At 34.4% G+C, this 27,006-nt stretch overlaps 1 protein-coding gene across 3 annotated transcripts in view; it reads right to left on the reverse strand.

Annotated features, from left to right (window-relative positions):
* Positions 1 to 27,006, reverse strand: part of Jmjd1c (jumonji domain containing 1C) — a 184,899-nt gene that overhangs the window by 132,505 nt on the left and 25,388 nt on the right. For all 3 annotated transcript variants that reach the window (XM_063239541.1, XM_013156723.2, XM_063239540.1), the window contains exon 2: positions 7,145 to 7,309. In XM_063239541.1, coding sequence (XP_063095611.1) covers positions 7,145 to 7,309 — 165 coding nt within the window. The remainder of the gene's footprint in view (positions 1 to 7,144; positions 7,310 to 27,006) is intronic.

The following is a 27,006-nucleotide window of genomic DNA, read 5'->3' on the forward strand; positions in this document are numbered from 1 at the left end:
AAAACACAAAAAGCATTTCTATCAAAACATTACCGGAGGCCAGGTATGGTGGTGTATTCCTGCAATTCCAGCATTTGGAAGGCTGAGGCAAGAAGATCATCATGAGTTTGAGGCCAGCCTCAAATACAGAGACCCTGTCTCAAAAACAGTAACAACAACAACAGCAACAAACCCATATTGCCAGAAACCTAAACATACTTACTGAAGTAATTTACTCAAAGAAAACTACTTCTATTGAATAACATTATTATATAATAAAGTTCTTAATTTGTTACAATGGAGGGGCGCTGGATGGGATTGAACACAGGGCCTCTTGCCTGTTAGGGCACAACCTATAACCACTAAACCTAATAGTATTTTGGTTTGGTTTTTTGAAAAGATAAATTGCCAGGCAATATTTCACTACCCTTTAAAAAATGGTTTTCAATACTTCATAAGACTTTCTAGATGTTTTAACACTGATATTTTTATTTGTTGATATTTCTCTAAAGTATACCTTGTAGTTCTAGGAACTGAACCCTGGACTTTGTGCATGATAAGCTGTTACCATGGCTGATGGAAGAACGATGCATTTAGGTTCTTGTACCTGGTATAGAAAGCATTAGATACTGTACCTAAGGGTTAGAAGCAAGCTGCAAAATTACTGCAAAAGTACAGCAGTACTTTGTGTGAGTGGGCTCATGCCAGCAAGAAAAAAGAAATGGCACAAGCACCAAAGATATTGGGCTCAAGATTTAAAAAGTTGCTCCAGGTCTAGGGCATCTCAGGGGTTCCAAAGTAGGACTGTCAGAATGCTAAATCATGCCAGATGTATCTTTTCCTACAATTCACTGTGTTATAATTGGATACAGGAGAGTCAGTCCATATGCATTAATAGTTAATGAGCTCCAAGGGAAGAAAACCGTATCATGCCAGCAAATCTGGTATGTATGCATGAGTCTTGGTTTGGGATTTTGGAATTTTCCTAGGGTGGGTCTAGAAAACGTATTTTTCTTAGATCAGCCTCCGAGTAGGTCTTAGTACAAAGACTGGGGTGGGGCCATAGCCCTAATTGTACTAACTATATCACTACCATTAAGCCATACTCCTACACTCAAAATCAGAATTTCTGAAGTTGCATAATATCCTCCCAATTTAACAATATTCAGAAATCAGTGGTTATCCAAATGTTTCTCTCTTCTTTAATAAAAGTACAATAAACATTTTCTTGGGGCTGGGGATTTAGCTCAGCGGCATAAGCACCTGCCTTGCAAGCAGGCAGTCATGAGTTCGATCCCTGGTACCGGTAAAAATACCAAAAAAAAAAAAAAACATTTTCTTACCTGCCTTATACCAGGCATTTGACAAACACTAGTACTAAATACGTATCTACCCTACTTAAAAAAATGATTTTGAGGAGTGCTTTCCCAAGAGCAGAATAAATAAGTGAAGAACATGAGTTGTATTATATTTTAGAACTGTACAAACCTTACAACATACTTTTGGCTTAAAAAGGCCATTTTGTAATTCAAAACAAATGCATGTATATATCTACTATAATACTTTGCAGAATATTTTATCATTTAGAAAGATTAATCTGTTTATACATAATTCAACCTTTTAAAATGCTTTACCTTGCAGAGAAATAATTCTTGAAGGTATCACAAATTGTCATTGTTTCATTATTTGCAAAAGCATAAAAAACTACTTCTGGAAACTCAATTATTGGTATTTACAATATTTTAAATGAACTTATTTCAAAGTTTTATTTCCAATTTTGAATGTAACATGTCTTCACATTGTAGTACAATTTGCTTGAGACTATTAATCTAAAATGTAGCAATGTAAGAGTCAGAATTAGGGTAGTTTTGTACCAAAGAACAATGAGCTGCTTTGAAACTTTCACAGTAGGAATTAAAAATAATAGGCAAGTAATCTAAAAGAAGAAAATTAATGAAGTTACACGCTTCCTGGTCTGGCCATAATTCTTGCATGAACCAAAAATATCCATATGTAAGAAGAAAAATTTGTACTGGGAAGAAGTAATCTGAGTCCCCCAAAACTCACTACAGAAATTTAGGCAAATTAACAAAGATTAGTGTATTTAGTTGACTGTGAAGAGATCAATTCCTTTCCTTAGCCAATTTCATCTTTTAAAAACCTATTTCAGGAAATGTTATGTTTTCCCAGTCTGACAATTTAAGGAATCAAATTTGCACTTTATTAGGATGAAGTTATTCTAACCGTCTGAATGTTTGTTTTTATCTATATTGCCATGTTTTAAATTGGTCACTCAGTTTCACTAGTACTTGTTGACTTTGCTTCCCTGTTCTTTGATTCTAGCATAAATTAATAGCCAAAGAACCTACTGTAACTCTCAATAGTTCTTTTTCATTAGCTGTGTTGTAGTTCATTTATCACTTTATTTTTTTATTTTATTTTTTTTCCTTTTTATAGGTACCAGGGATCAAACTCACGACTACCTGCTTGCAAGGCAGGCGCTTATGCCGCTGAACTAAATCCCCAGACCCCATTTATCACTTTAATCATTAACTAAAATAGTAGGGTACTGTGCCCAGACTCCTAGGAACCAAGCAAAATGACATGACATTATTCCTGTCCTCAAGGAACTTACAATCTAGCAGAAGAAGACAGACAGGAAAACAAGTATAATACAAAGCACAGCATGCCAGTTGTTAAAGCAGAAGTACAAGAAAGCTCTATAGGAGTACAACACGGTGAGATTAGTTCTGGAAGGAAGGCTGGGCCAGAAGAAAAGCAGCAGAAAGCTCTGCCCTTTAGAAAATGCAGCAGTATTACAGCCCAGCTGGGTTAGGGTCAAAGCCCCACTCCCCACAGAAGGTTTTCCTAAAGGAGATGGAGCCAGGGCCCTAACCCAGTTAGGTGGGTGCTTCGTTGATTTCAATTATGATTGCCAACACTTTCTTTCCCTGGTGCAGAGAAATTCGCTTTCACAAGAATTTCAGTTTATTTAAAATAAAAGGTAAATGAGATTTAACAATGTATTCTGTAACTTACACAAAAACGTAAGTTATGTCAGCCTACATCATTAAAAATGGCCTTCGATGGCATTGATTATACAAGATCAAACAATAACAAAAAATAGATACCACTTTGGATGTTATATGTTGTGTCCTACAAGTTCTGCAAATGGTACACTGGAAAGATGAAAATACAGCTTCAGACAATCTAAGTATCATTCTATTCACATTTTACTAAGGATGTAATCACTTTTAAAATTTAAAACTAAACTTCACAATGCACTGAGACACAGGTTTCTTATTTATGCTCCTGTTATGACTTAAAAATCCAGGAGGTATCCTACCAGTTTCCACTGTTTTCCAGGAGTAAAAAGGTCAACAAGATAAAATATCCAACATGTAATATTTTATATCCAACATGTAACATTTTATATGTACTAAAAGAGTGAAAAGAGTAAAAGGAGAAAGAGAATTACAATTGCAAATGTTTAAGTATAAAACAATGTAAAACAATTATCATGTGCACAGAATCAGAAACATTAAATTTGTAGAAAAATTAATGACAAAGTATTAATTTCCACTGTGTTTTATTCTGATGTCTCTTCACATATGGACCCCACAAATTTCTCCAATTTGTAGACATGGCATTCAATTTTGCCCCAGAAATTTGAAAGCCTAAATTTAAGTAAGCTGTTGGTTATAGACATCCAAAGCTCCTCCCTAACCCTGTTTTTTGAAACAAGTGCCTCTGCACTGAGCTACACCACCAGCTCTTTAAAAAGATTTTTGTTTAACTCTTGAAACATTCTGCTTTCATTCTCCCACCTCAGGCACCCAAAATGCTGAGATTCCAGCACCACTGCACCTGGCAGGAGCCTCATTTTAATGAATAGAAAATAGAATTTCAGTGATTGTATGAATCAAATAAAAGATGTACAATGTTTAAGAAAATAATTTTCTTAAGTATTACATGCATTCCTATTTCCTTTTCCTATTAATTTTTACAAGATAAAAACGAAGAGGCCAGGGATATAGCTCAGCAGTACAGCACCTGCCTCGTCCTGAGTTCAATTCTCAGTAAGAGGGAAAAAAAATTAAAAAATCAAGACAGCTGAAAAATGAAGCATAGCAAAAAAGGGTTACAATATTGGTAGTAATGCACAGAAAGCTCCTAACAAATTTAAAACACAGAACCCTAAGAAGGTACCAAAAAATAATTTACCAAAAAAGTTGCTAAAAGATATGGAAAAAAAATCCTACTAAAGAAATGCAAGTTAAAACAAATAAATAGTATTTTAAAATATTCACTTAAGCAGAGAAAGAAACGACACTGCTACATTCTCTTTAAGATATAAAATTCCTTTTGTTTTTGTATTTGTTAGAACTTAAAAAAACAAGATGTCCTAAAAGTAGCAATTAATACTTGTGAAGGAAGAGTATGACAAAAACACTCATACAGACTTGAAGATAATGCCAATGAGAGTAACTTCAACAATCTGCCGAAATTAGATTTCAACAATTGGTGGAATGGAGATGTTAGATTTTGGTGGTTTTTCAAAGTTCATACCCTTAACTAATGATTTTACTACTATGAATCTAAATTTCTAAAATGATTAGAGATACAAATAAAACATATACACAACGGTACTTATCATAGTGCAATATAAGGTTCCCCAGATTAGAAACAACTATAAATCCAAACACTATAGAGAAATGGATCATGTTAAGATTAAATGTATTATGCAGCCATTAAAACTTATCTTATTTACTCATTAAGAGAAATCAATAGACTAAAACATTTAAAAGTAAATTTTCTTATTTTTAAGTAGAACTACATTTTAAAGAAAGATAAAAAATCCTGTTACTCTGGCAAATTCATTTATTTGGTCTACTAAGAATACTTGTGAAATCTTTTAAGGTTTTCTACATAAAAACTCATAAAGCCTGTTGATAAATAATTTTACTTCTTCTTTCCCAATTTAAATACCTTCTGTATCTTTTTCCCGTCCATTTTTCCAACCAGGACTTCCATCATGAAAACATATACATAGGCCAGGGGAATAGAACACAAAGACAAACTTTTGAACAAATGATTTGTGTGTAAAGTCTTTTCAACAAAAGGCACAGGCAAAGTGGATATCCACATGTAAAAATGGAGTTTTGACCGTTGTTATTATCACATATGAAAACTAACTCAAAACTTTATACCAACTTAGCATTTTCCAATTTTTTTATGCATATGCTTTTTGCATAATAAAGGAAAAAGCTGAATAAAAAGTCTGTCAATTATTAAGTTTCTTTCTTTAATTTTCTTTGTGGTACTGGCAAATCAATCTACGGTCCTTAAGTATGCTAGGCAATGCTCTTATCACTGAGCTATATCCACAGTCTACATTTTTTTTAGTGGCCTTAATTTCAACATTAAGGGATTTTTTTTCCCAACGAAATAAGGTTGTAAAATTATAACAAACTATTTCACAGTGTTTCCCAAGAAATATTTTATTTTTTAAAAAAATCAGTAACTTACTGATATAAATTACCTATAAGGGTGAAAAAAATCCTAGTTTTATTTATTTAACTATTATTATACTGAAGTACACATTCTGATATTACTCATACTACAAATTCTTACTTTAAGACTATTCATGCAAAAACTTAAGATAGATCAAAATCACTCATAAGTTTAATCAATTTTCAAGTTAAGATCTGGAAAATCAAAAACTGCGCTAATTATGGCTTAAGTATTTTAAATTCTATATTAAGAATGGGAAATATTCATTCCACAATTTTTACTTTTAAAACTACTATGGATAAATTACCTTCTTTTGCTTTTCAAAGTTTTCTATCAATATAATGCTTTTTAAATACTATTTTTAACTCTTCAAAGTATTTCCTTTAAATATGCTAATTAAATTTCTTTCTCTTCCTTCTTGTGTTACTTTTACTTAAATCAATTTTATTAGGGGGAGGTTGTTCTGGGAATCAAACTGAAGGATTCCTAGCATACTAGGTTGGTATGCAACACTGACATACCTATAGATAGTCTTTTTATTATCTTTTAAATTACATCTCTTTTGATTTTTATTTTTAAAGAGAATTGTCAAAAGACTGGCATGTATCTCAATACAGAAAAGAGTTAAAGAATTAAATAACTAAAACAAAAAATGTATACATTATAATTAGCAACATTTAAAAAACGTTTTTTAAAACACCGGCTGGGATGTAACTCAGTGATAGAGAACTTACCTCGCATTCACAAGGCCTAAATTCAACCTTGGGCATCATACAAAAAACCAACAAAAACAAAATGACATCCTATTAATTTTACCTAACACTTCAAATAATGCTTCAAAGAATTTTAAAGTATTCTTTCATATCAACATAAGATTATAGTCATCAAACTTATTTCCTTCTCATTACCTGCTAGACAATCTGCCAGAAAAGATAATACATAATTAAATTTAATAATCTGTTATGTTTTTTTCATAAAACTCCTGAGAATATTCAAGAACTTATTGAAATCTTCTATACTTGCTCTGTCTCTGTCTTTGTCTCTTTCCTTTAAGAGAAGATAATCTTAACATGTATTTCAGAGTGGCCTTGACCTTCCTGTGTAGTCCAGGCTAGCCTCAAAGTCACAGAATTCCTCCTACTTCAGCCTCCTGAGTATTGGGATTACAGGCATACACCATCATACTCAGCTATATTCTCTTAAATATATAATTTTCTGATATGAAGTAATTTTACTCATTATATAAACATAAATACATTTAGTATCACACAACAAATCACTAACTAACCAGTCAAGAAAAATCATGTGATATTCAATGCTTTAGAAAATGTTTCCATCTTTCACTTAAAAAGTTTCACTGAAGTTTTTCCACACTATACAAAAATTCAACTTCTTCTGAGCAGCCTTAAGTCCAATTCATGTTTCATTTAACTGAATAAACTGCTTTTTGATTGTGCTCAAAGTACATTAACAAAGAGGTACATCAAGATGTTTAACCAAGCAGATGCAATGTTTTGCAATTTATTCCAAACATGCAGAGACTCTTCAGGAATATTAATCTATTACCAGTTGGATAGCTCTTAATTTATATTCAATTCTTACTTTAAAACCAGTAATTGAAAATGTTTAATGAAGCAGGAATAGATCTTACCAGTGCAGGCCACTGAATCTGTCTGCTCTTTGATCCCTGAGTCTGGCTAGGGTCATTCCTTTTGGCCCAAATTAAGTGGTATTCCACCAGAAAAGTTGAAAAATCTTCATAAACTTTAACCCACTCTCGTTTATCCCATTCAAGATCATCAAATTCCACATATACCTATGGAAAAGAAAACAAAAGAATTTGTAAGTAATATAAAGCAATGATAATTCAAAACAAGCCATGAAGTTAAATCAGAAAGACATAACAAATTCATCATTTGAAGCAACATTTCTCACTCCAGGAGAGAGAAATAACCTGAAGCCATGCCCCACCCCCACATGTGAGAATCAATCTGAGGTAATGGACTACCCATGAAAGTCAGAGTCAGAACAGAGCCTGGCCCCCCCTGGCCCACTCGAGGCAGTGCCCCATCCATGTGTGAGCTGATCCATGAGTGCATCCCCACCAGCGCACTCTCATGTGAGAGCTGACCAATAGTTATGCCCCATGCCCATGTGACAGCCTGCTGGCTCCTGAGGAGGTGTTCTGCCCCCAAATGCAAGAGCCAACCTTTGCCAGAAGACTCTGGGGAATGTAGCATGAGGTAGCAAAGGCAAAGACCAACAACCACTTGAACTAATCCTGGAAGTTCACAAAACCTGAGCAGAGAAGAGCAAACAGATCCTCTGACTATCTATGTTAAGTCCAGCAGTCCATATATTAAAACAGAAACAATCTGATGCGAATTTGCTGCCAGCTGGGCTACACAATGAGTTCAAGACCAGCCTGAACTACATGGAAAGGCCCTGTCTCAAAAAGAAAAACTGCGTGCCCCCCCACAAAGGGGCGCAACAAATACATAATACAAAATGCAAATTAAAACTATACTGAAATAACCCCAAAAAAATGGCCATCATAAAAAAAAAAAAATTTGAATGTTGCCAAACATTTGAGGAAAAACAAACTTTTCTCTACTGTTGGTAGGAATGTAGAGTAGTGAACCACCATGGAAATCAATGTAGAGATTCCTCAAAGAATTAAAACTACAAATTCCATTTGACCCAGCTATTGCCTTTCTATCTCTCCAAGAGTTAAAGTTATCATATTATTACATGGATAAAAACATAACCCATATGTATAGCAGCACAATGCATAATAACCAAATATTGGAAATAGCATATCTGTCCATCAACAGATGACTGGATAAAGAACATGTGATATTTACACAAAATGGAGTACTACTCTACTATGAAGAATGATAAACTTGAGCCATCTGTTAGAAAATGGATATATCTTGAGACTATAATATCAAGTGAGATAAATTAGACACACTAGCTTAAATAGCACATGCTTTTTCTTAGGAGAAACCCCAAGTAAAAATAAAAGCAAGGGAATCAAGACATGAGTGAACAGAGAAGACAGGGAAAGGAAAGATTTGTTATGTGGATGTACCAAGTTCTCACAAGAAATGTAAGTATTATGTACTACATATATACTAATAGTATTTTAAAATAATTATCATTTCTCTTAAAATTATTTAACCTTCTTATTTCTGTTTAAAAGATAAACCATAAGTCACTGTTTATTAACAAAAGCAATTTAGAGTGCTGATCAGCAAATATTAGTCCAAATCTCCTAAATACACATGGAAGAACTATAGACTAATAATTTTAGAAGCAGAAATTGTAAAACATTTTAAAAAGTAAATAGGGAAGTAAGGCATGGTAGCACACTCCTATATTCTCAGCTCTGCAGGAGACTGAGGCAGGAGGATTACAAATTTAAGGCCAGCCTGGGCAACTTAACAAGATCCTTTCATCTCAATCTAAAAGAGAAAATAAGATTGCAGCTCAAAATTCCTTGGTTCCATAAAATTAAAAAATAAATAAATAAATAAATAGGGGGTCCCTGGACTATCAGTGTAGAGTGTACATTTAGCCTTGGATTAAATCCCCACGCACTAAAAGAGGTGAGAAAACGTAAATAGCCAATAATCAGGTTTTGTAAACATAAACTGAACTTGGTTTCATCTTCATAAAACATTACTTATAAAAGGCAATTGGTAGAACAAGGATGGTTCACCATATATAAATCTATTGACATAATACACCACGTTAACCAAATAAAGGAAAAAAATAATTTTCTTTAATGATGTAAGAAAATCACCTGGCAAAATTCAGCACCACTTCATGACCAAAACACCCACCCAAAATAGGACTAAAAGAAAACTTATTTCAGTTAAAAAGAAAAATAAATAAATAAATGTCACATAATGAAGACCCAAATAACACCATAGTAAACAAAACTTTTCCTCTAAGATTTGAAAACAAAAGTCAAGGGTAGTGTGATCTAGAAAACTGAAACTATTTTTTAAACATTCAAGTCAATTATCATTCAATCATTATTCCCTCCTACTCTTGCTTCTATTCTTTTTCAGTCTCTAAATGTATCTGTTCATATAGTTGTCTTCCATATTTGATTATAAATTATAGTGGAGGCAGTCTTACTACTCATCCATATTTTTCTACCTATTATCTTTTACTATGTAAATAAAGAATTTGTCTCAACTTAGAAAAAAAGCAGCTGACAAAGAGTATCTAATGTTTGTGCTGACTTCTCTTGACTCTCAGGTCCCATAAAAAGGACGCAAAGGATGGACATCTGAGCATATTGTGGGTTACACTGCAGAACAACACTGACACATGGAATAGTGCATCTTTTAGTGCAATGAAGCTTGCTCGCTGGAATGAAAGGTTATTACAGAATGTCTCACAGCTGGCTGTTCACTACACATAAAACTCTGAGAAAATATGGTCTAGATAAAAAGTAGCTAGCATCTTCCATTCTTGGTATATCAAGTAGGAACATGTAGGAGACGTTCAGACCCCATGGTGAATTGACTATACCATCACAATAAGATTTCATATAGGGCCTAACTACATGTCACTGACCTAGTATTGCTGTTTGTGGGTATGAGATGGAGCACAGATTGGAAGAGTGGTTTCTTTGTATCAGTCTGCAAATTTATATGTAAGTCTAACAGATTAAACTTAATTATAGACTTCCGTTATAGTCAGGGGTTGCAAGGAGAACAATTACATACAGGACACACTTATAGTATTATTTTATGATGGTGACCCAAGGAGTTAAATACAAAGAAAGTGCAAGAAATCCATTCACACACTGAAGACCCACGGAAATTCAGCCTGGATCCTATGGCAATGTCCTGCATGAGGACCAGCTGAGGACCTAGAGCCCAAAACAATGACTCACTCAAGTTTGCTTCACAGATCTCCACAAGGAAAGTTCAAAGGTCAACAGTGGAAGCTAGAAAGTCTATGCCAGTGGGATTAAGGATCTGTACTAGTAGGTTTAGGGCTCTGCACTAAGAGCCAAGAAGTGTTGCTTAAAATAAGGACCAGGGATCCCCCAAAGTATGCAGCCACCCTCTGCAACAATGAGGTCCCAAGCTCCCCCAGCAATGAGAACATCCAAATACATATCAGGAAGCCAGCGAGGCAAGCTTCTCCTGGAGATTAAACAGTACACATCTTCCTCTCCAGAGCCAAAAAGTGATGCTCAAAGTAAGGACCAAAGCTCCCTTCAAGTAAACCGCAGCCATTCTCAGCAACAAGGTTCTGAGCTCCTTCGATAACAGCCAAGTTCACATCAGAGGAGCCAATATGACAAGCTCCTCTAGAACCAATGGCTCCAAACAATACCACCACCACTTAACAGGAACCCACAATGCCTCTCTCTTTCTCTCCAGGTCTCCTTTTTATGCTGGCAACAGTCCTCAGTTAAGCCATCCATGCTCAGTACCACGGTGATGCAAATTCAGCTGGATTTAAGCTGACCACCAGTTACCAATCCATTGCAACTTCCATATACTAATCCCTTGCCATTCGCATGTGTTGACTGGTCTTTATGCTTGTTTCCTTTCCTGTCTTTCTCAACTACAAGCCATTGACAACAAGGATTAGTAAATCTTTACACTTTTTGTAAGCCTAAGGGTTCACAAATAAAAGTGTTAGGCAAGATTTTGTTTTTGTTTGCAAACTCTGCACTGGGTGACAAACACAACTGCAGCCACCTTTCTCCCACAAAAATGGCCATCTTTTCCAAAATCATAAAACAAATTACGATCGTGAACCAAGGTATCGCTGACATGACGGCCATAAAGTAAAAATCATGTAAGAAAAAGGTCTGGCAAAATAATCATTAAAAATAATTTCTTTCACAGTCAACATACTGTACTTTTAACCCAAGAAAGTCAAAGTAATAAATTTTTAGAAATGGTCTCTAGTTAATTAAAAGATTGTCACATTCCTTTCTCTTTTAATACATGTCTTCAACAACAAATGTCAAAATATGCAGCCATTATAAAAAACAGGTTACTCAAAAACAAAAAACAGTATTACTATATAATCCAGCTGGGCCACTACTCAGTATATGCATAAGAAATGAAATCTATACATCTATACAAAAAATATTTGCATGTCCATGTTTACTGCAGCACTACACACAAAAATCAAGATACGGAATCAACCAAAGTGTTCATCACCTAAGAATGGATAAAGAAAATGCAGTATTATATAATGGCATATAATCAGTCACCAAAAAATGAAATCTTGTCACTTGTACTACACAACTATAACTGGAGAGTATTATGTTAAATGATTTTAGCCAGTCAGAGAAAGACAGATACATCATGTTCTCACTTATATACAGACTCTTTAAGAGAACTGAATTCATGAGTGGTGTTACCAGAGATAGGAAAACAAGCTGGGAAGGATGATGCCACAGTACAATTGCAAAGAGGACTATATTGTATTCTATAGTTCATAGCAATTTACTGTATATTTTATAAAAGAGAAAAAATATTTCAAGTTTCCAATAATTTTTTAAAAATATAAGACAGCAATATCAGTAACTCTTATTTGATCATTATTCATTGGGTTCATATATCAAATTATCACACTGTAATTCCCCATATATACGACTATTATGAGTTCAAAACAGTACAATCAAAGAAAACTGAGAAAACTGCAAAATTACAAAATTACTGTGTAATCCAAGGGCTGAGAGAATAAAATTATATGTTCTAGTGAATACTAGGCATGAATATTTCAAGAGTTGAGTGTAGCTTCCTTTTTATTTAACAATAGCATTTAAATGATACCGGTCTTGACACACTGGTGGAGAATAAAAAGATATGGGTGGGGCAAGCTACAAGATGTAGAAGCTATAAATAGGTATACATCCCACAGCAATCTGATTTTAGGAATTTACATACAATATTGTCTTCATTTATCCAGAACCCACTTAGAATTCTTAACTATAATATGCATAGCCAAGCCTTCAGAAGCCAACAACCATGTCTTTATAAAGGTCTACATAATTACTATCAGATTTAAACACTAAGGTGGAAGATCCTTAACCTCAACAAAATATGTTCACATCACTTTCCAATAGTTTAGAAAATCAAACCAACAACAACAAATTCAGACAATGAAAAGAGGTAATTGAAAGATAGACATCTTCGGAGCTTAAAAAATATTAACTCTGACCCAACAGGTAAATGATTAGAAAAAAGGAGGTAAGTGACTCCAAAAAGTCAGAATTTTGGTCTATTTCCCCTTTGCACTTTTCCATTAAGTACAAAAAGATCCTCTCTGGAGATCACTGAACAACAAGAATTGTGTATATTCAAATAAGAAACCAGAACTAATTCTTCTGTTTGACAAGAATAGTTAAGTGACAAAAGGAAAGGTCTCGCATTAACAAGGAATTTTGTCATTCATATCATTAATCAGAATATGAATCTAGGTGACAAATTAAAATTCAAAGTTTAAAATTGTTTTCATGTGATAAAATATGTAACAGAGAATTTGCCTTTTTGACTATTTTAGGTGTACAGTTTAGTGGCACTGATTTAATTAGTTATGTTGTCCAATCATCACAATTACTGAAATCTTTTCACCATTCTTTAGAGAAATTCTATAGTAAACAAGCAGTAACTTAGTATCCCCTTCCCCATTCCTGGATAATTAATCTACAAGCCTCTATAAATTTGCCTAGTCTAGATTTTTATATAAGTAGAATCACACAATGTTGCTTTGTATATCACTCATCTATGCTGTAGCATGTATCAAAACATTTATTTTCGTAGCTAGTTAATACTCTACTGCATGTATAAATAAAATCTACCCACTGATCTGTTGGTTTTCATTTGGGGTTTTTTTTCCCCTTACCTTTGAGCTAGTATGAGTAACAAAGCAATGAGAATTATTTCTTTGACTTTTTGTTTTCAATTCTTTTTATTCCAATTCAAGTATATATTTATATGTTGAGGTGCTGAGGTGCTGGATTGTACAGTAATTTTATGTTTATACTTTTTGAAGGACAGTGGCTTCAGCATTTTGCATTCCCACAATGTACCAGGTTCCAATTTCTTCACATCCTTGTCAATATTTGTGACCTTTCCCCTCTTTAATATAGCCATCGTAATAGGTATAACACAATTGAACCCTTTAATAAGTAGTTCTGCCTAGCTTAATATGCCCAAGTAAAACTTTAAAGTACAATTCTATAAGGGAGTTCCACACATAGTCAGGCAAGGACCACATACTGCCATAATGGCGATTACAACTGCATATAAATTTAGATTTTAAAAATGCTAAGCATTCTAAGGATCATACAGATAATCATTCATCTCCCATGAGGAATTACAAAGTACATCAGAGAATACTACTATACTCTGATAATGGCTATAAAAGTAGTAACAAAAAGTAAGAAGTATAGCTAACACTTTAGGAGTACACATTTTGCGCCAGACACATATATTAAGCCATTTAATCACAACCACTCTGTAAGACTAACAGTATTAATAGTACAGTACTTGAATAATGCCTATTATATACTATATAAAACCACCCTCGCACTCATGACTTCATCCACCCTGTAATTTAAGTACTACTGTCAACTTTTTCAAAAGTCAACACTGAGGTTCACAGAAACTACTTACCCAAAGTCAAACAGCTAATGAACAATGGAGTAATGAAACCATTACAATGGACCCTCAAGAGGCCTAAAAACCATAGAGAGCAGCATCAGTCCTACAAGTTGATACCATGGCATGTGAATGACTAGTACAGATTTATGAGTGGATACATCATTCTTCTGTGACCTACTGATGGAAAAATCATACACCTATTTTAGATTTTTATATAAGTAGAATCATATAGTATTTCTGTGTCTGGCTCATCTATGCTGTAGCATGCAGCCCTTAACCGAAGATAGCCTTAACATGAAGTTTTTAAGTTAAATTTGGCAGGGGGCTATTAAAATAACAAGGGTTGAAAGAAAATTATAAAAAACAAAAGAAAAGAAAGGTCAGATCTGTCCCCACCCCCAAGTACTGAGAATTAAACCCAAGGTCTTCCCACTGAGTTACATTCCCAGCCTTTTTTTTTCTTTTTTGGTGCCCCCTTTTTCAAGACAGGGTCTCTTTAAATTGTCCAGGTTGGGCTGACATGTGCAATCATCATGACTCAGTCTTCCAGAGCAGTGAGGTTATAGGTGTGTGCCACAATGCCTGGCTCCAAGTTTGCTTTCAATACCAATGTTGCTTACAGTTCCTTTTTATGCAGTATTTACTCAACCAATCTTTCTACAAGACGACACGGTGAACAAGATGTATCATGCCATTCAAATTTCAATGACCTTCTTTTCATATAAAAAAAAATATTTCTGCAATGTTGCCTAAGTTCATTATTATATACAAAATAATATATATACTACTATGATTTTTAAATAAATTATGTGTCATGTTTCATGTATTACCATTGAAGGTGATGACTGTCTCAGTTTGTCCAGGTTTTACTCTAGACTGATTATTTTCATACAGTTTTAGAGCCTGAAAATTCAAGACCAGAGTCCCAACATGGTAGATTTCTAGTGTAGAACAACAAGGAGGTGGTGATTCTATTTCTTCTATGTGCACTAATTTTATCATGAGAGTCTCACCCTAATCCTCATGAGTTCATTTGACTCTATCTCCCAAACGTTGTAACTCCAAATACACAGTACCACACTGGGTATTAAAGCTGCAGCATATAAATTTAGGGGCAGATATAAACGTATAGTCTTTTACAGCAATAATAATAACAACAGCAGTTCAATTTAATTGCTCAGTTGACTAATGAGTAATAATTAGTGTCACAGTTTAAGCATCATCAAAAACAAAAACAAAAAAATTGGGTGTTATGGTATGGTGGGAAATGTTCTACAGAAGAAAAACTAAGGCAATGTTGTTGGTACAAAAGGACAAACTCAAAATTTTTGAAACAAGAGGAAAGCCATCAGCTCAGTTTTGTTTTTGCAGTGTAAGAGATGGTACTTAAGACCTTTCAAATGTTAGGCAAACACTCAACTGCTAAGCTCCATTGGCAGCCCTTTTTTAAATTTTAGAGTAAGGAGACACTATAGACATCACAGTAACTTATAAATACTTTAAAAGACAAGGAAGTGAGACAATGCCAGGCCAAACAATGAGAAAGACACATTCCAAAGAAACATAAGAGGATGAATCAAAAGTAAAATGTTAATCCCAACATAATCTAGTCTGTCACAAACTCCTAAAAGATTAAGGAGTTCATAGATTTGAAGGAATGGCAAGTAAAATTCTAAGAACAACAACTGAAATTATATGCAAAGTCTTAAAAGTCAGAAATACTTATTCACAAATCTGTAATACAATTTACTTAAAAAGAGTTTCAAATTCTGGTTTTGGTCTTTTGAAGCATTATTCCAGATTGGTTTTTGAGGTTACAAATACCTTAAAACACAGTATGAATACCATCTACTAAGTACATATTTTTTCTTTGTAGGTGATTGGCAGCCTCTTAACAACAGTTCTTCAGTTCCTTGACTTTGAAAATTTATACTAGCAGTCATCTACAGTGGTACCTCAGTTCAAAACCTTCATTCTTTCCACTATTCTGGTCACAAACCAAATTAGACAAAGAACCAAATAAAATTTCCATATAAGGTCAACACTAACTAGGTTCTTGTCCAATTCAGTTTGTGACCAGAATCTTGGAAAGAATTTAAATTCATGAACCCGAAGCACCACTCTTACTTCCAATCATCCAACTGGTGAGACATCTATAAGATTTCTTCTGCCATGGTTAGATGCCAACTCCAGGTCCAATGTATTTTTTCAGAGTTTGGTTTTTCTTTCTTGTAAAACCACCAAAGAGGATAATGACAGTAAAAAAAATATTTCTGGTATTGTTTACTTAAAGTAAGAATGCATAATATTGACAAAACAATGTTACAATACAGAAAAAAACAGCAAAACATTAAAACTATATACATGAGTTTTAGTGTTAAGGTCTACTTATTCTATGGAATCAATGCATTTTAGGTGGTCTGATAAAAGAATACATGCAGTATCTGTTTCACTTTGGGGGTGGTGTCTTTCTACATTGTCCAGGGTATCGTTGAACTAGAGATCCTACTGCCTCAGCTTTCCCAGTAACTAGATTTACAGGTGAACATAAACATAAGCAGCTAATATATGCAGTATCTAAAATATTACTTCTATAGATAAAACTGTATATTTGGTAAAGGTTCAAAGCTACCTTATGTCTATGCACACACAGCTATTTAAAAATAAATACACATATTATGTTACATACTCTCAGTTACTCCATTTATGGAATTTGAAAATACATTTATGTCATAGATTCTTAAGAAAAAAATTTTCTTAAATTCTTCTAATATATAAGATGTGTCTTGATCTTGAGGTGATTCAGCTAGATCTTGATTTTAGTATCTAGTATTACACATGCATACACAACTGATCAAATGACAGCCACTATGTGTTTTATTAAATGTAGTAAACATACACATTCTCTTAAAATTTCTTTTTAACATTATTTTAGTTGTTCACAGATTACCTTAAGCAATAAATAACTTACTGTTTAAGAACGTAAAGGTCATTCCAAATCATTTTTGGATCAGTATCTGTGCTACTACTTCACTGACTCATCAGCTTACTACAGAGTGTTAGTAAAGTGACTTAGCTACTTTTTTTTCTTTCCTTTGTGTTAGATAGGTTTTGCATTAAATTCTCCAGCTAGAACAGCCAAGTAGTTCAATGACTATTTCTGCTGAATGAAGCTCTTCTGCCAAGCTACTTATTAATATACTACTGATAAGCTTGATGGATTACCTATGTTTGTATTAAGCATGCATGCAGTACAGCAAAAGGTAGCAAGATCAAATATAATTATACTCAATGCTGAAAATCTAGTTTCACATGGAAATTAGAAAACTCTGGGAATAATAGATTCTGAACCTCAAATGAACTCCTGGTGACTGGCAAATGATTACAAAACTGATTTGCACAGCAATTCCCTGGGGTAATCATCTTATTTAGAACTCCTGTCAAGGAAAACTGACTAACCAAAAGTGACAGACAGAAATTCATCTGAGTTGGACACAGCTAGGTGTTTGGAAACCACAATTCAGGTTAGTCTAAGAATTTAATTATAATTTTAATAGCTGAATTTGACAATAACTGACTTCAAGGCTTACAGTAGTTATTTAAACATAACACCAAAATGATGATCCATGAAAAAAAAAAAAACTGAGTTGCACTTCATTTACAACTCCTAGAGATTCTCCCTGGAAACTTCTTGACATTATAATGCATCAAGGGTCTTCTTCACTAAAAATTATTTTGCAATCAATAATAGGAATCAAAAGGGATTAAATGTAGACAATGAAATACTGTTTCTCCTTTTGTCATTCATGGTTTTTTGTGTGCTGTGCTAGAGAGTAAACCAAGCACAACCTCAAGCACCAATGCAACTGTTTATCACTGAGCCTGAGCCACAGCACCACCACCATCACCACCACCATTCCCAAGTTATTCATGGTTTTGATGTAATACGCGAGTATCCAAGTTTTATATGTTAGTTCAAGATGCTAACAAAGTAATAAACTAGCTGGCATGCAAGCAAAACTTATTTTTCAGTTTTGGAGGCTGAAATTCTGAGATCAGAGAAACAACATGATTAAATGCTAGTGAGGATCCACTTTCTGGTTCATAGACACAATCTTTTCGGATTTCAAAGCTCTGCAAGGTCATTTACATACAAGCATAATCTCATTCACAAGGGTGCTAGCCTAATGCCTACCAAAATTTTAACACAATGAATGGGGGGGGGGGAGACCATAAAATTCAGTCTATAGCACTTTCTTTTTTCAAGAGACAAAGGTCTTACTATGTTGCCCAGGCAGCAGTACAGTGGCTATTTCCTTCCATTATTGATACACAAGTGCACACACCTGATGAGCACAGTCCCAAACCCAAGAGATCCTCCTGCTTCAGCAGAGAGAGAGTTGAGATTACAGGTACCTTACTATAACTTCGTAACCACAGCAATTTATCTTTTTCAGTCTTTCTAAACCTTGTGTTCTTCCAGAAATGGTACATTTTTTAAAAATCTCTTAGGAATCTATTCTAATGTCACATCTGCTTTTTTAAATTTAAATTGAGCATCCATTTTCTGAATCTATCAACTATTCATACTTTCAGCAATACTGATTTGAGAACACTGCTCTATAACTGGTGCCACACTTCTTTCTTTTTTTTCAACTTAACCACAATATTATACAAGTCTCTCAACTTTCTCAATTTTTAAAACATTGTGGTTTCCAGACACCTAGCTATATGCAACTCAGATGAATTCCTATCTGTCACTTTTGGTTGGTCAGTTCTGGCTTCAAGATTCAGTTCAAGAGTCTGCACAAAATATCTTGTATCTTCTCATCCACCTCTTGCACTGAGCTAAGTCTTGACATTCCCACCCCCCCTTTTCTTTTTCTTTCTTTTTTTCTTTTTTTTTTTCTCCTCATGGTGGCGAACTGATACAGGGCCCTGGACATGTCAGGTAAGAGCTCTAACACTAAGCCATTTCCCCACATCAATTGATCTATCAGTCTATCAATCAATACTGAGGATTCAACCCTAAGCCTTTAAACTGAGCTATATCCCTGCCCTTCAACTTCAGTTTGAAAACAGGGTCTCACAAAGTTCCCTGGTGGTCCTCAAACTTATGAACCTTCCGCCTGATACGGAAACCATTTTTGTTGTTTGGAAACAAGACCTTCCTAAAATTTGCAATCCTCCTGCCTCTGCCTAATCTCATGAATAGTCAGAATTAAAAGCACACACCACGACAACTGGATATTGGTTGTATTTTTAACAGACAAAGGCTAAAAACAAACCAAACGGACCAAATGACAAACTGTAGTAAATCCATATGATGTACTACTTCTCAGCAATAAAATACAAACAATTATTGATACATGCAACAAAACAAGTAAACTTCAAATACTATAGGATAAGTTAAAGAATCCTGAATCAACAGGTTAAGTATAGTACAATTCTATTCGTATGACATTAAGGAAAAGAAAAACTCTGAAAGACTGAGAATGGGTTTTTTTTCTTTGCCCAGAGTTGGGAAAGGGGCCAGGATTGAAGATTTGACTAGAGGAATATCGAAAGAAAAACTCTATAAGTGCCTAAGCTTTTCTACATCCATGAGTAGACCATGAGTACACCCATGTAGTAATGGCTCAACTATACACATTTGTCCTAAATCCTAGAATTATTCATTAAAATAAGGAAAATATAAACAAAATGTTAATAGAAAATTTAACTGACAAGATAAAGAAGGAAGAATGAACATGATGATAAACCAAGCCAAATTCTTCTTTCCAAAGGTAATGTTAACACGTGCACATGTGTGTGAATACACAAATTATGCAGGTCTCTGTTACATTCTGTATATCTGTTTGGATAAAGTAATAAGAATGAGACAGCAATCACAAATACAGGCTATATCTTGACTTGACAGTAGACCAAAAATTATTCAAATTAAACAATTAGCAGCACAAATTGATCCCAAGTCCCATTTCCCTTGTATAAAGAAAAGAGCCCTGTTACTGAGTTCTCTTAACATTCTCTCCATTTTTCTGCTTTAAAAAAAGAAAATTTAGGAGTAGAGGTAGAGGTAGGGAACAAACTACAAAGTAACTGACAACCTGAAAATAAGAAACTTGAGCACACAAAACTCACATGATACACAACTGCTAATATTACAAATTCAATAAAAGACAAAGCATTGATAAAACAACATAACTTAAAACGAAATGATGGATAAATACTGCATCCCAGAAAGTTGAGGGTATAAAATCTTATTTGTAAGCTGAAAATGTTTGGTCTCTGGGTGTATCTTAGGAAACAGCCCAATTTTCTAGAAGAACTAATGAACCTTTTCATAATAGGCACAAGGGGGCACTAGAGCACAGAGTACTATATTAAGTTATGTTGTATGACTTACCTAAGAACTTTGGTAGGGAGAACAAGAAGAGAGGAGGAGCAGGAAAAAGAAGAGAAGGGGAAAGGAGAACAAAAAGAAAAGAATTGGTTGGCATACATACCATATGTAACTTTACAAACATTTAGGTTTTTAACTGAGGGATTATACAGGACCTTATTTAAATGTATGGATTTTCAGTAACATTGAATTTTAACAATCAAATTCAAGAAATTAGATTTTCCTAAATTGCTCAGGTTATCCCAAATTTGCAATCCTCCTGCCTCTGCAGTTGGAATTCAGGCTTAAAAATAGAGAAAAGTATCACTCATAGTGATATGATACATTGCATCTTTTTGTGCAAATTTTGTTAATAAGAATTATTCTGATCTCCTTCCCTTATTTCATCAAGGATATATTCCCACATCCCCCACCCTCTAGTGGTAGGATTCAACTAGGGACCTGTGTGAACTAGGTAAGTGCTGAGCCAGTAAGCAACATCCACAACCCAAATAATGCTTGAATTTAATAAATAGTCAGCTGAGGATTTAGGTCAGTGGCCTATGCGCTGCCTGGCAAGTGCTAGGTTGTGAGTTCGATCCCCAGTACCAACAACAACAACAACAACAACAAAAAGAATGTTTAATAAATATACAGTCCTCTGATGAAAAATCCCTACTAGTGGTTTATCTCATCTTTTAATCTATTATTCATCACCAGAATAGTGAAAGATGTAAATACATAATTTCACAAGTAAGTCTGCAGTTAGTAAAAGATACCCTTAAAAAATGTAACTTTTAAAGAAACTTATTATACAGAATAACAGTGGAATAACAGATTCCCATGTATTCATCATCACCTGACTACGATTTTAAACCCATAGCCAGTCTTGTGCCAACTTTGAAAGTTTTATTCAAAACTGTCTATTAGTAGTCAGGAGTAAATTTCCCAGGCCAAATATTTGTTTTCAAGTTTGTTCAAATTAGAGTCTAAACAAGGTTCACATATTGCATTAGTTGACGTGCTTCTTACATCTATTTTTATAGTTTATCTTTACTTTTTCTCCTGTAATTTCATTGTTAAAAAATTAAGTAATTTGTCTCATATAGCCTTCAATTGTCTGTATTTGCTATTTCTCTGTATCATTTTAAAACGTGTTTCTCTGCCCTTGCATTTCCCTTAATGAATCTTAAAAGTCATCAAATTCATGCTTAAAAATAGAGAAAACTGTCATAGTGCTGTGATATTTTGCATCTTTTTGTGCTAATGATAGTTAATGATGATTATTGCCTATCGAGTATTTCATTCAGAGCTTCAAAATCATGATATTCTCAATTTTATCATTTTTATCACTCACTTCCCAGAATATTTCTATTAATAGAAACTTCCCCTCATGAAATCTTTGATTTCTCTGAGGTTACATGTTTAGGAAACGTGTAAATGTTTGATTTTTATGAGAGTTGGTATCATAACTTCCTAGAATGGTAGACAAGGAATGTTTGTTTTATGAGTGAAGAATCATTATACAATTGAGTTTAAACAAGTGTGATTTATTTCAAATTGCTGCAGTGTTACTGTTTTTCGTTTTTTAGCGCTGAGAAATGAATCCAGGGTCTCATGCATACTAAGTACATATGCTACAACAATCTACAAACCACCACTACAACCATCACTCCCACTATTAGATGTTCAAATGTGTTAGCTTCTGAGTCCTTCAGACAGGGCTTTAGTAATCTCATAATAGCTTGCTTGCTTTTGGTATAACAATATGTCACAGGGTCACCGTGTCCATTTCTGGAGCTGTATCACTACATATTCAAGGAACTTTAGGATTCTCTTTAGTAGGAAACAGCATTCAAAAACAATACAGATAAAAAAGTGTTAATTACTCCTGGGTTGATCATTATTTTACAGGGTTTTTATACCAAGTCAGAGACACTATGAATGTTATGGTTTATGTTTGTGTCCCCCAGGCCTCATGAGTTTGCATTGTTCATTCATGATGGTTCATTGTATAGTGCTTGGATTGATGGTGTCAGTGCTCCACCCACATAGGGGTGGAGCCAGGAGGTGATGTAATGGTAGGAAGAAGGTGTGTCTCTCTCTTTGCTGGTTCGAGTTTGCTGTGGGCGGGCGCCATGAACTGCGGTCCAGCCATGCCCGCCTGTCTTGGAGCCAACTGAGTGTGGACTGAAACCTCCAAAAACTGTAAGAAATAAACCTTTCCTTTCCCAACTTTGGGCTTCAGGTATTTTGTCTCAGCAACGAGTAAAAAGTAACTAAGACAATAATTTTATACAATTTTTAGCCTCATTGATCTTTTATCACTTCTCTCACACTAAAAACTCTGTTATACAATATCAACATCTCATTTGCTTTGTCACAATACAAATACAATGGTCTACAATTATTATTATGATTAATGAAAATCATTTAAGGTTTTTATCTCACTCCTTGTCTAACCTTAGGTATAATCTACTAACTATGCGTAATTAAACCACTATGCTTTCAAATCACTAAAGCAGTTCACTGCAATAAATATGGAGCTTAGGTTTGTTCTATTTTCCTTTTACAGGATTTTACTTTAAAACTTTAGAATATGTAAAACATGGTTCAAATACATACAGAAAACAAGGTACAAGAGAAGATTGGCTTTCTGTGCCCTATTAGTGTTAAATATAATTCTTAATTTAAAAAATAAGTAGAAGCAGTGCATAAAACATGGACCCTCAAATGTGTCTGGACAAATAGCACACTTCATTCACTTTGCAGTATCTTATTTCATTTGAAAAGACATGTATTTCTAATGGCTTAGGAAACAAATCCTCCAAAAAAAGGGCTGGGGGTTTAGCTCAGCAGTGTAAGTGCCTGCTTGGGAAATGCAAGGTCATGAGTCTGATCCCTGGCCCCCCCGAAAAATAAAGAAAGAAAACAAACTCTTTTTAACTATATGATAGCTCATGTGATACATGAGCCATATTTTTTATTCAATCAGAACACTCCTGATTTTATTTATATATATAAATAGTTATTTATATATAACAGTGTGGGTATGTATGTATGTGTATATGTGTGTGTGTGTGTGTGTGTGTGTGTGTGTGTGTGTGTGTATATATACACTGTTTTAGTCTTCTGCTATTGGAAATAGCAATGAAATGAACAACATTAAACATGTATCATTTTGCATTTTACCTGTTTTGGGAACATACTACTCTGTAAGAGTGAATTTTCCACATCAGTGAGTAAACGATAGTAAACTATTTTAGCCATATATTGCCAAGCTTACTCTAGAGAAGCTGTACCACTGTGCACTTTAACGATTTAGTAAATCTGTGAGAGTGCCTTTTCTTCCACAAGCTCACCAACTGGATGCTCTGATCTTGGGAGAAGCTGGAGATACCTGATAGGTGAAAAGGGATCTCAGTGTAATTAGCCCCCTCCCACTTTACTGTAATTCACTGATTTCTGCTCTCATATTTATTCTCTATCTTGTTCTTAATTTGGGTTTAATTTCTTTTTCTCTCTTAAGGTAGAGCCTTAGGTCAATGACTTTTTTTTAAAAAATCTTTCTTTTCTAATATAAGTTTTTAATGCTTTTTTTCTTTGAACCTTGTTGAAGAGACACCCATATTCTGATTAGTGTATTTTCATTATAATTCTACTCATAACAACTTCTAACTTCTTTTATGAGATTTTTTCCTTTGGCTAACAGATTGTCTAAAAATAAGCTGCTTAAAATCCTAATTATTTGTTTTTCTTGGGCTGGGGATTTAGCTCAGCGGCGTAAGCGCCTGCCTTGCAAGCAGGCAGTCGTGAGTTCGATCTCCGGTACCAATAAAAAAGGAAAAAGACAAAAAAAAAAAAAATCCTAATTATTTGTTTTTCTCTAGACGTTTCTGTCATGGATTTCTAATTCAACCGTGATTCCAGAACTCTCATTTCTATTCTTTAACATTTCATTAGACTTGTTTTGTGCCCCAGCATATAGTGTCCTTTTGCAACCATATCCTAAGTACTTAAGAAACAATGTGCACGATGAAGCTATGTGTGTAGTTTGTAGAGTATTTGCTACAGTCTGACTGTACCTTCTTAAAATTCATGTTGAGAGCCGGGCATGGAGGCACATTCCTGTAATCCTAGCACTCTGGAGGCTGAGGCAGGCAAATCACGGCAAGTTCAAGACCAACCTGCGCTACAAAGTGAGCCCAAGGACAGCCTAAACCACATAGTGAGACCCTGTGTCAAAATGATGCCCCCGCCAAAAAATGCTGAAATCTGATCTCCATTGTCAAAGTATTAGGAGGGAGGACTTTTAAGAGGTTATTAAGATTAGTACCTTTACTTCCAAAAAAAAAAAAAAGGCCTTCAGTCATGCAACAACATTCTAAGAAGATGCTATCTACAAATTAGAAAACAGGTCTTCACTAGATACTACATCAGTCAACCTACTGATCTTGGGAGTTCCCATCTTCCACAGAAATAGATTATTCTTGGTTGTAAGCACTCACTTTTATAGGATTTTGATAGCAGCTATAATAAACTAAGACAGAATGAAATCAAAGTGATTCAGTTTTTCAGTATTCAGTGTTTTTACTGTTCTTAATCGTTTGTTTTATTAACTGGTGAGAAACGGGTATTTAAAAAATCATAAAAAATTGCTTTATGTATTCTGAAGTTATGCTATTAGATACATTCATATGTTACTGCTATGTCAATCTTGAATTATCCTATTTTTGTCTGATAATACTGTCCCAAGAAAACTTTGATCACATCTCCCCTCATATGCATAGTGTCTCTTAGCGTTTATTCCTTATCTTGTGAAGTTCTCATTAAGTTTATAAGTTGGTTATAATTTCATTTTTAACCAATTCTGACAATGTTTCTCAGACTGGAATATTAAGGGTTGGGGGGGGGGTTGGAGATTTTTGGTACCAGAAATCGAACTCAGAACCTTGTGCTTGCCAGGCAGCAGGTACTTGAATCACTGAGCTGGCCCCAGAATGAAATATGCTAGAGGCTTAACTAAACTGTTTAAGTGTATCAAAATTTAGTAAAATTTTTAATATTTTTGAATGTATTATTTTGTTTTTTTGTCTTTTTCCTTTTTATTGGTACCGGTGATCGAACTCACGACTGCCTGCTTGCAAGGCAGGAGCTTATGCCACTGAGCTAAATCTCCAGCCCCTTTGAATGTATTATTTTACCATTACCTTCTTACTGTGATTTTTTTTCTCTCGAGTTATTTTCCTGCAGTTTTTAGAAATTTGCTCACAGTTAAATGCTACCTTGTCATGCACTGGTTTGTTTCATGTATTTATAAATATTTTTAAGTGGTTTTGGAAGATACGGCTTACATGGAATCAGTTTCAACCTTTTAGGTCTTGTTTTTAACATTTTATTTTTTAAAAATGTGTGAACATAATAGATTTTAGCATAGGGTTTTTTTCCCCCATAATACAAATCCTTCTAAGCACTGTCTTGATCTCTTGTAAATTATGAGGTTAATTATACTAAGTGGGGAAAAAAAACCTATCCCAAACTTGGGTGCCTTTTGGAAATATCTCTCTCTCTCTCATCTATGCAGCTATTTCTTTCCCTCATCTTTGTGCAATTTCGTAAAGCACATCGGCTAGTCAGCTCCTAGCTCAAAACTTAAAGGAACTTCCATCCCCAGAGCTTTTTCTTTCTTGGTAGCTTATTCCTGGTCTGATATCATGTCTTCTGAAATCTAAGAGGCTTGGCCACTACAGATTCCCAACTTTGACTCCTGAATTTACAAAGACTGCTGGGCTACATGCAGTTTCCTTCTACAACAAAGCGTTACTTCTTACTAAATACCAGTGGCAAAGGAGATGGATTACTCTGATAACAGTTCTTACTCTCAAGGATAATTACAATCATACTTTAAAAGGGCAACAAAAATAAGTAACTGTATACCAATCCATATAAAAATACCACGATACAACTTTTAAAATATAAGTATAAACATTCATTTATATTCACTTATTTCATTTTTTTGCATCTCAATATAATCGCATAGACATTTAAGTATATTTTATAGGTAAGAACTCGAAAGTCTAGGAAGACTAAATGATTTATCCAACATTTGGCAGAACCAGAACTCAAACTTGAGTCTACTTTTATAATACTACATATGGTCCCAAGAGAAGCACTACTAGAACATTATGGATAGGAGACTAAAAGGTAAGAAGTCTTTAATTGGGTGTGGTGGCACATGTATAATCAACACTCTGGAGGCTGAGGAAGAAAGATTGCCAAGAGATCAAGGCCAGGCTGCACTACCACAGTGAGTTCAAAGCCAGGCTGAACTATATTACAAGAACCTGTCTTAAAAAAAAAAAAAAAAAAAAGACGTTTTAGTTAAACAGATGTAATTCTAATAAGAAATGGGAGGAGATATTCCCTTTGAAAGTATGTCCTATAGTAAAAGCAGTATCTTATGAATATTTGATTTCT

The sequence above is a fragment of the Cavia porcellus genome, unplaced genomic scaffold, assembly GCF_034190915.1.
Source record: "Cavia porcellus strain 051 isolate PalLab524CR breed Dunkin Hartley unplaced genomic scaffold, mCavPor4.1 scaffold_28, whole genome shotgun sequence".
In the NCBI taxonomy this organism is placed as follows: domain Eukaryota; kingdom Metazoa; phylum Chordata; class Mammalia; order Rodentia; family Caviidae; genus Cavia; species Cavia porcellus.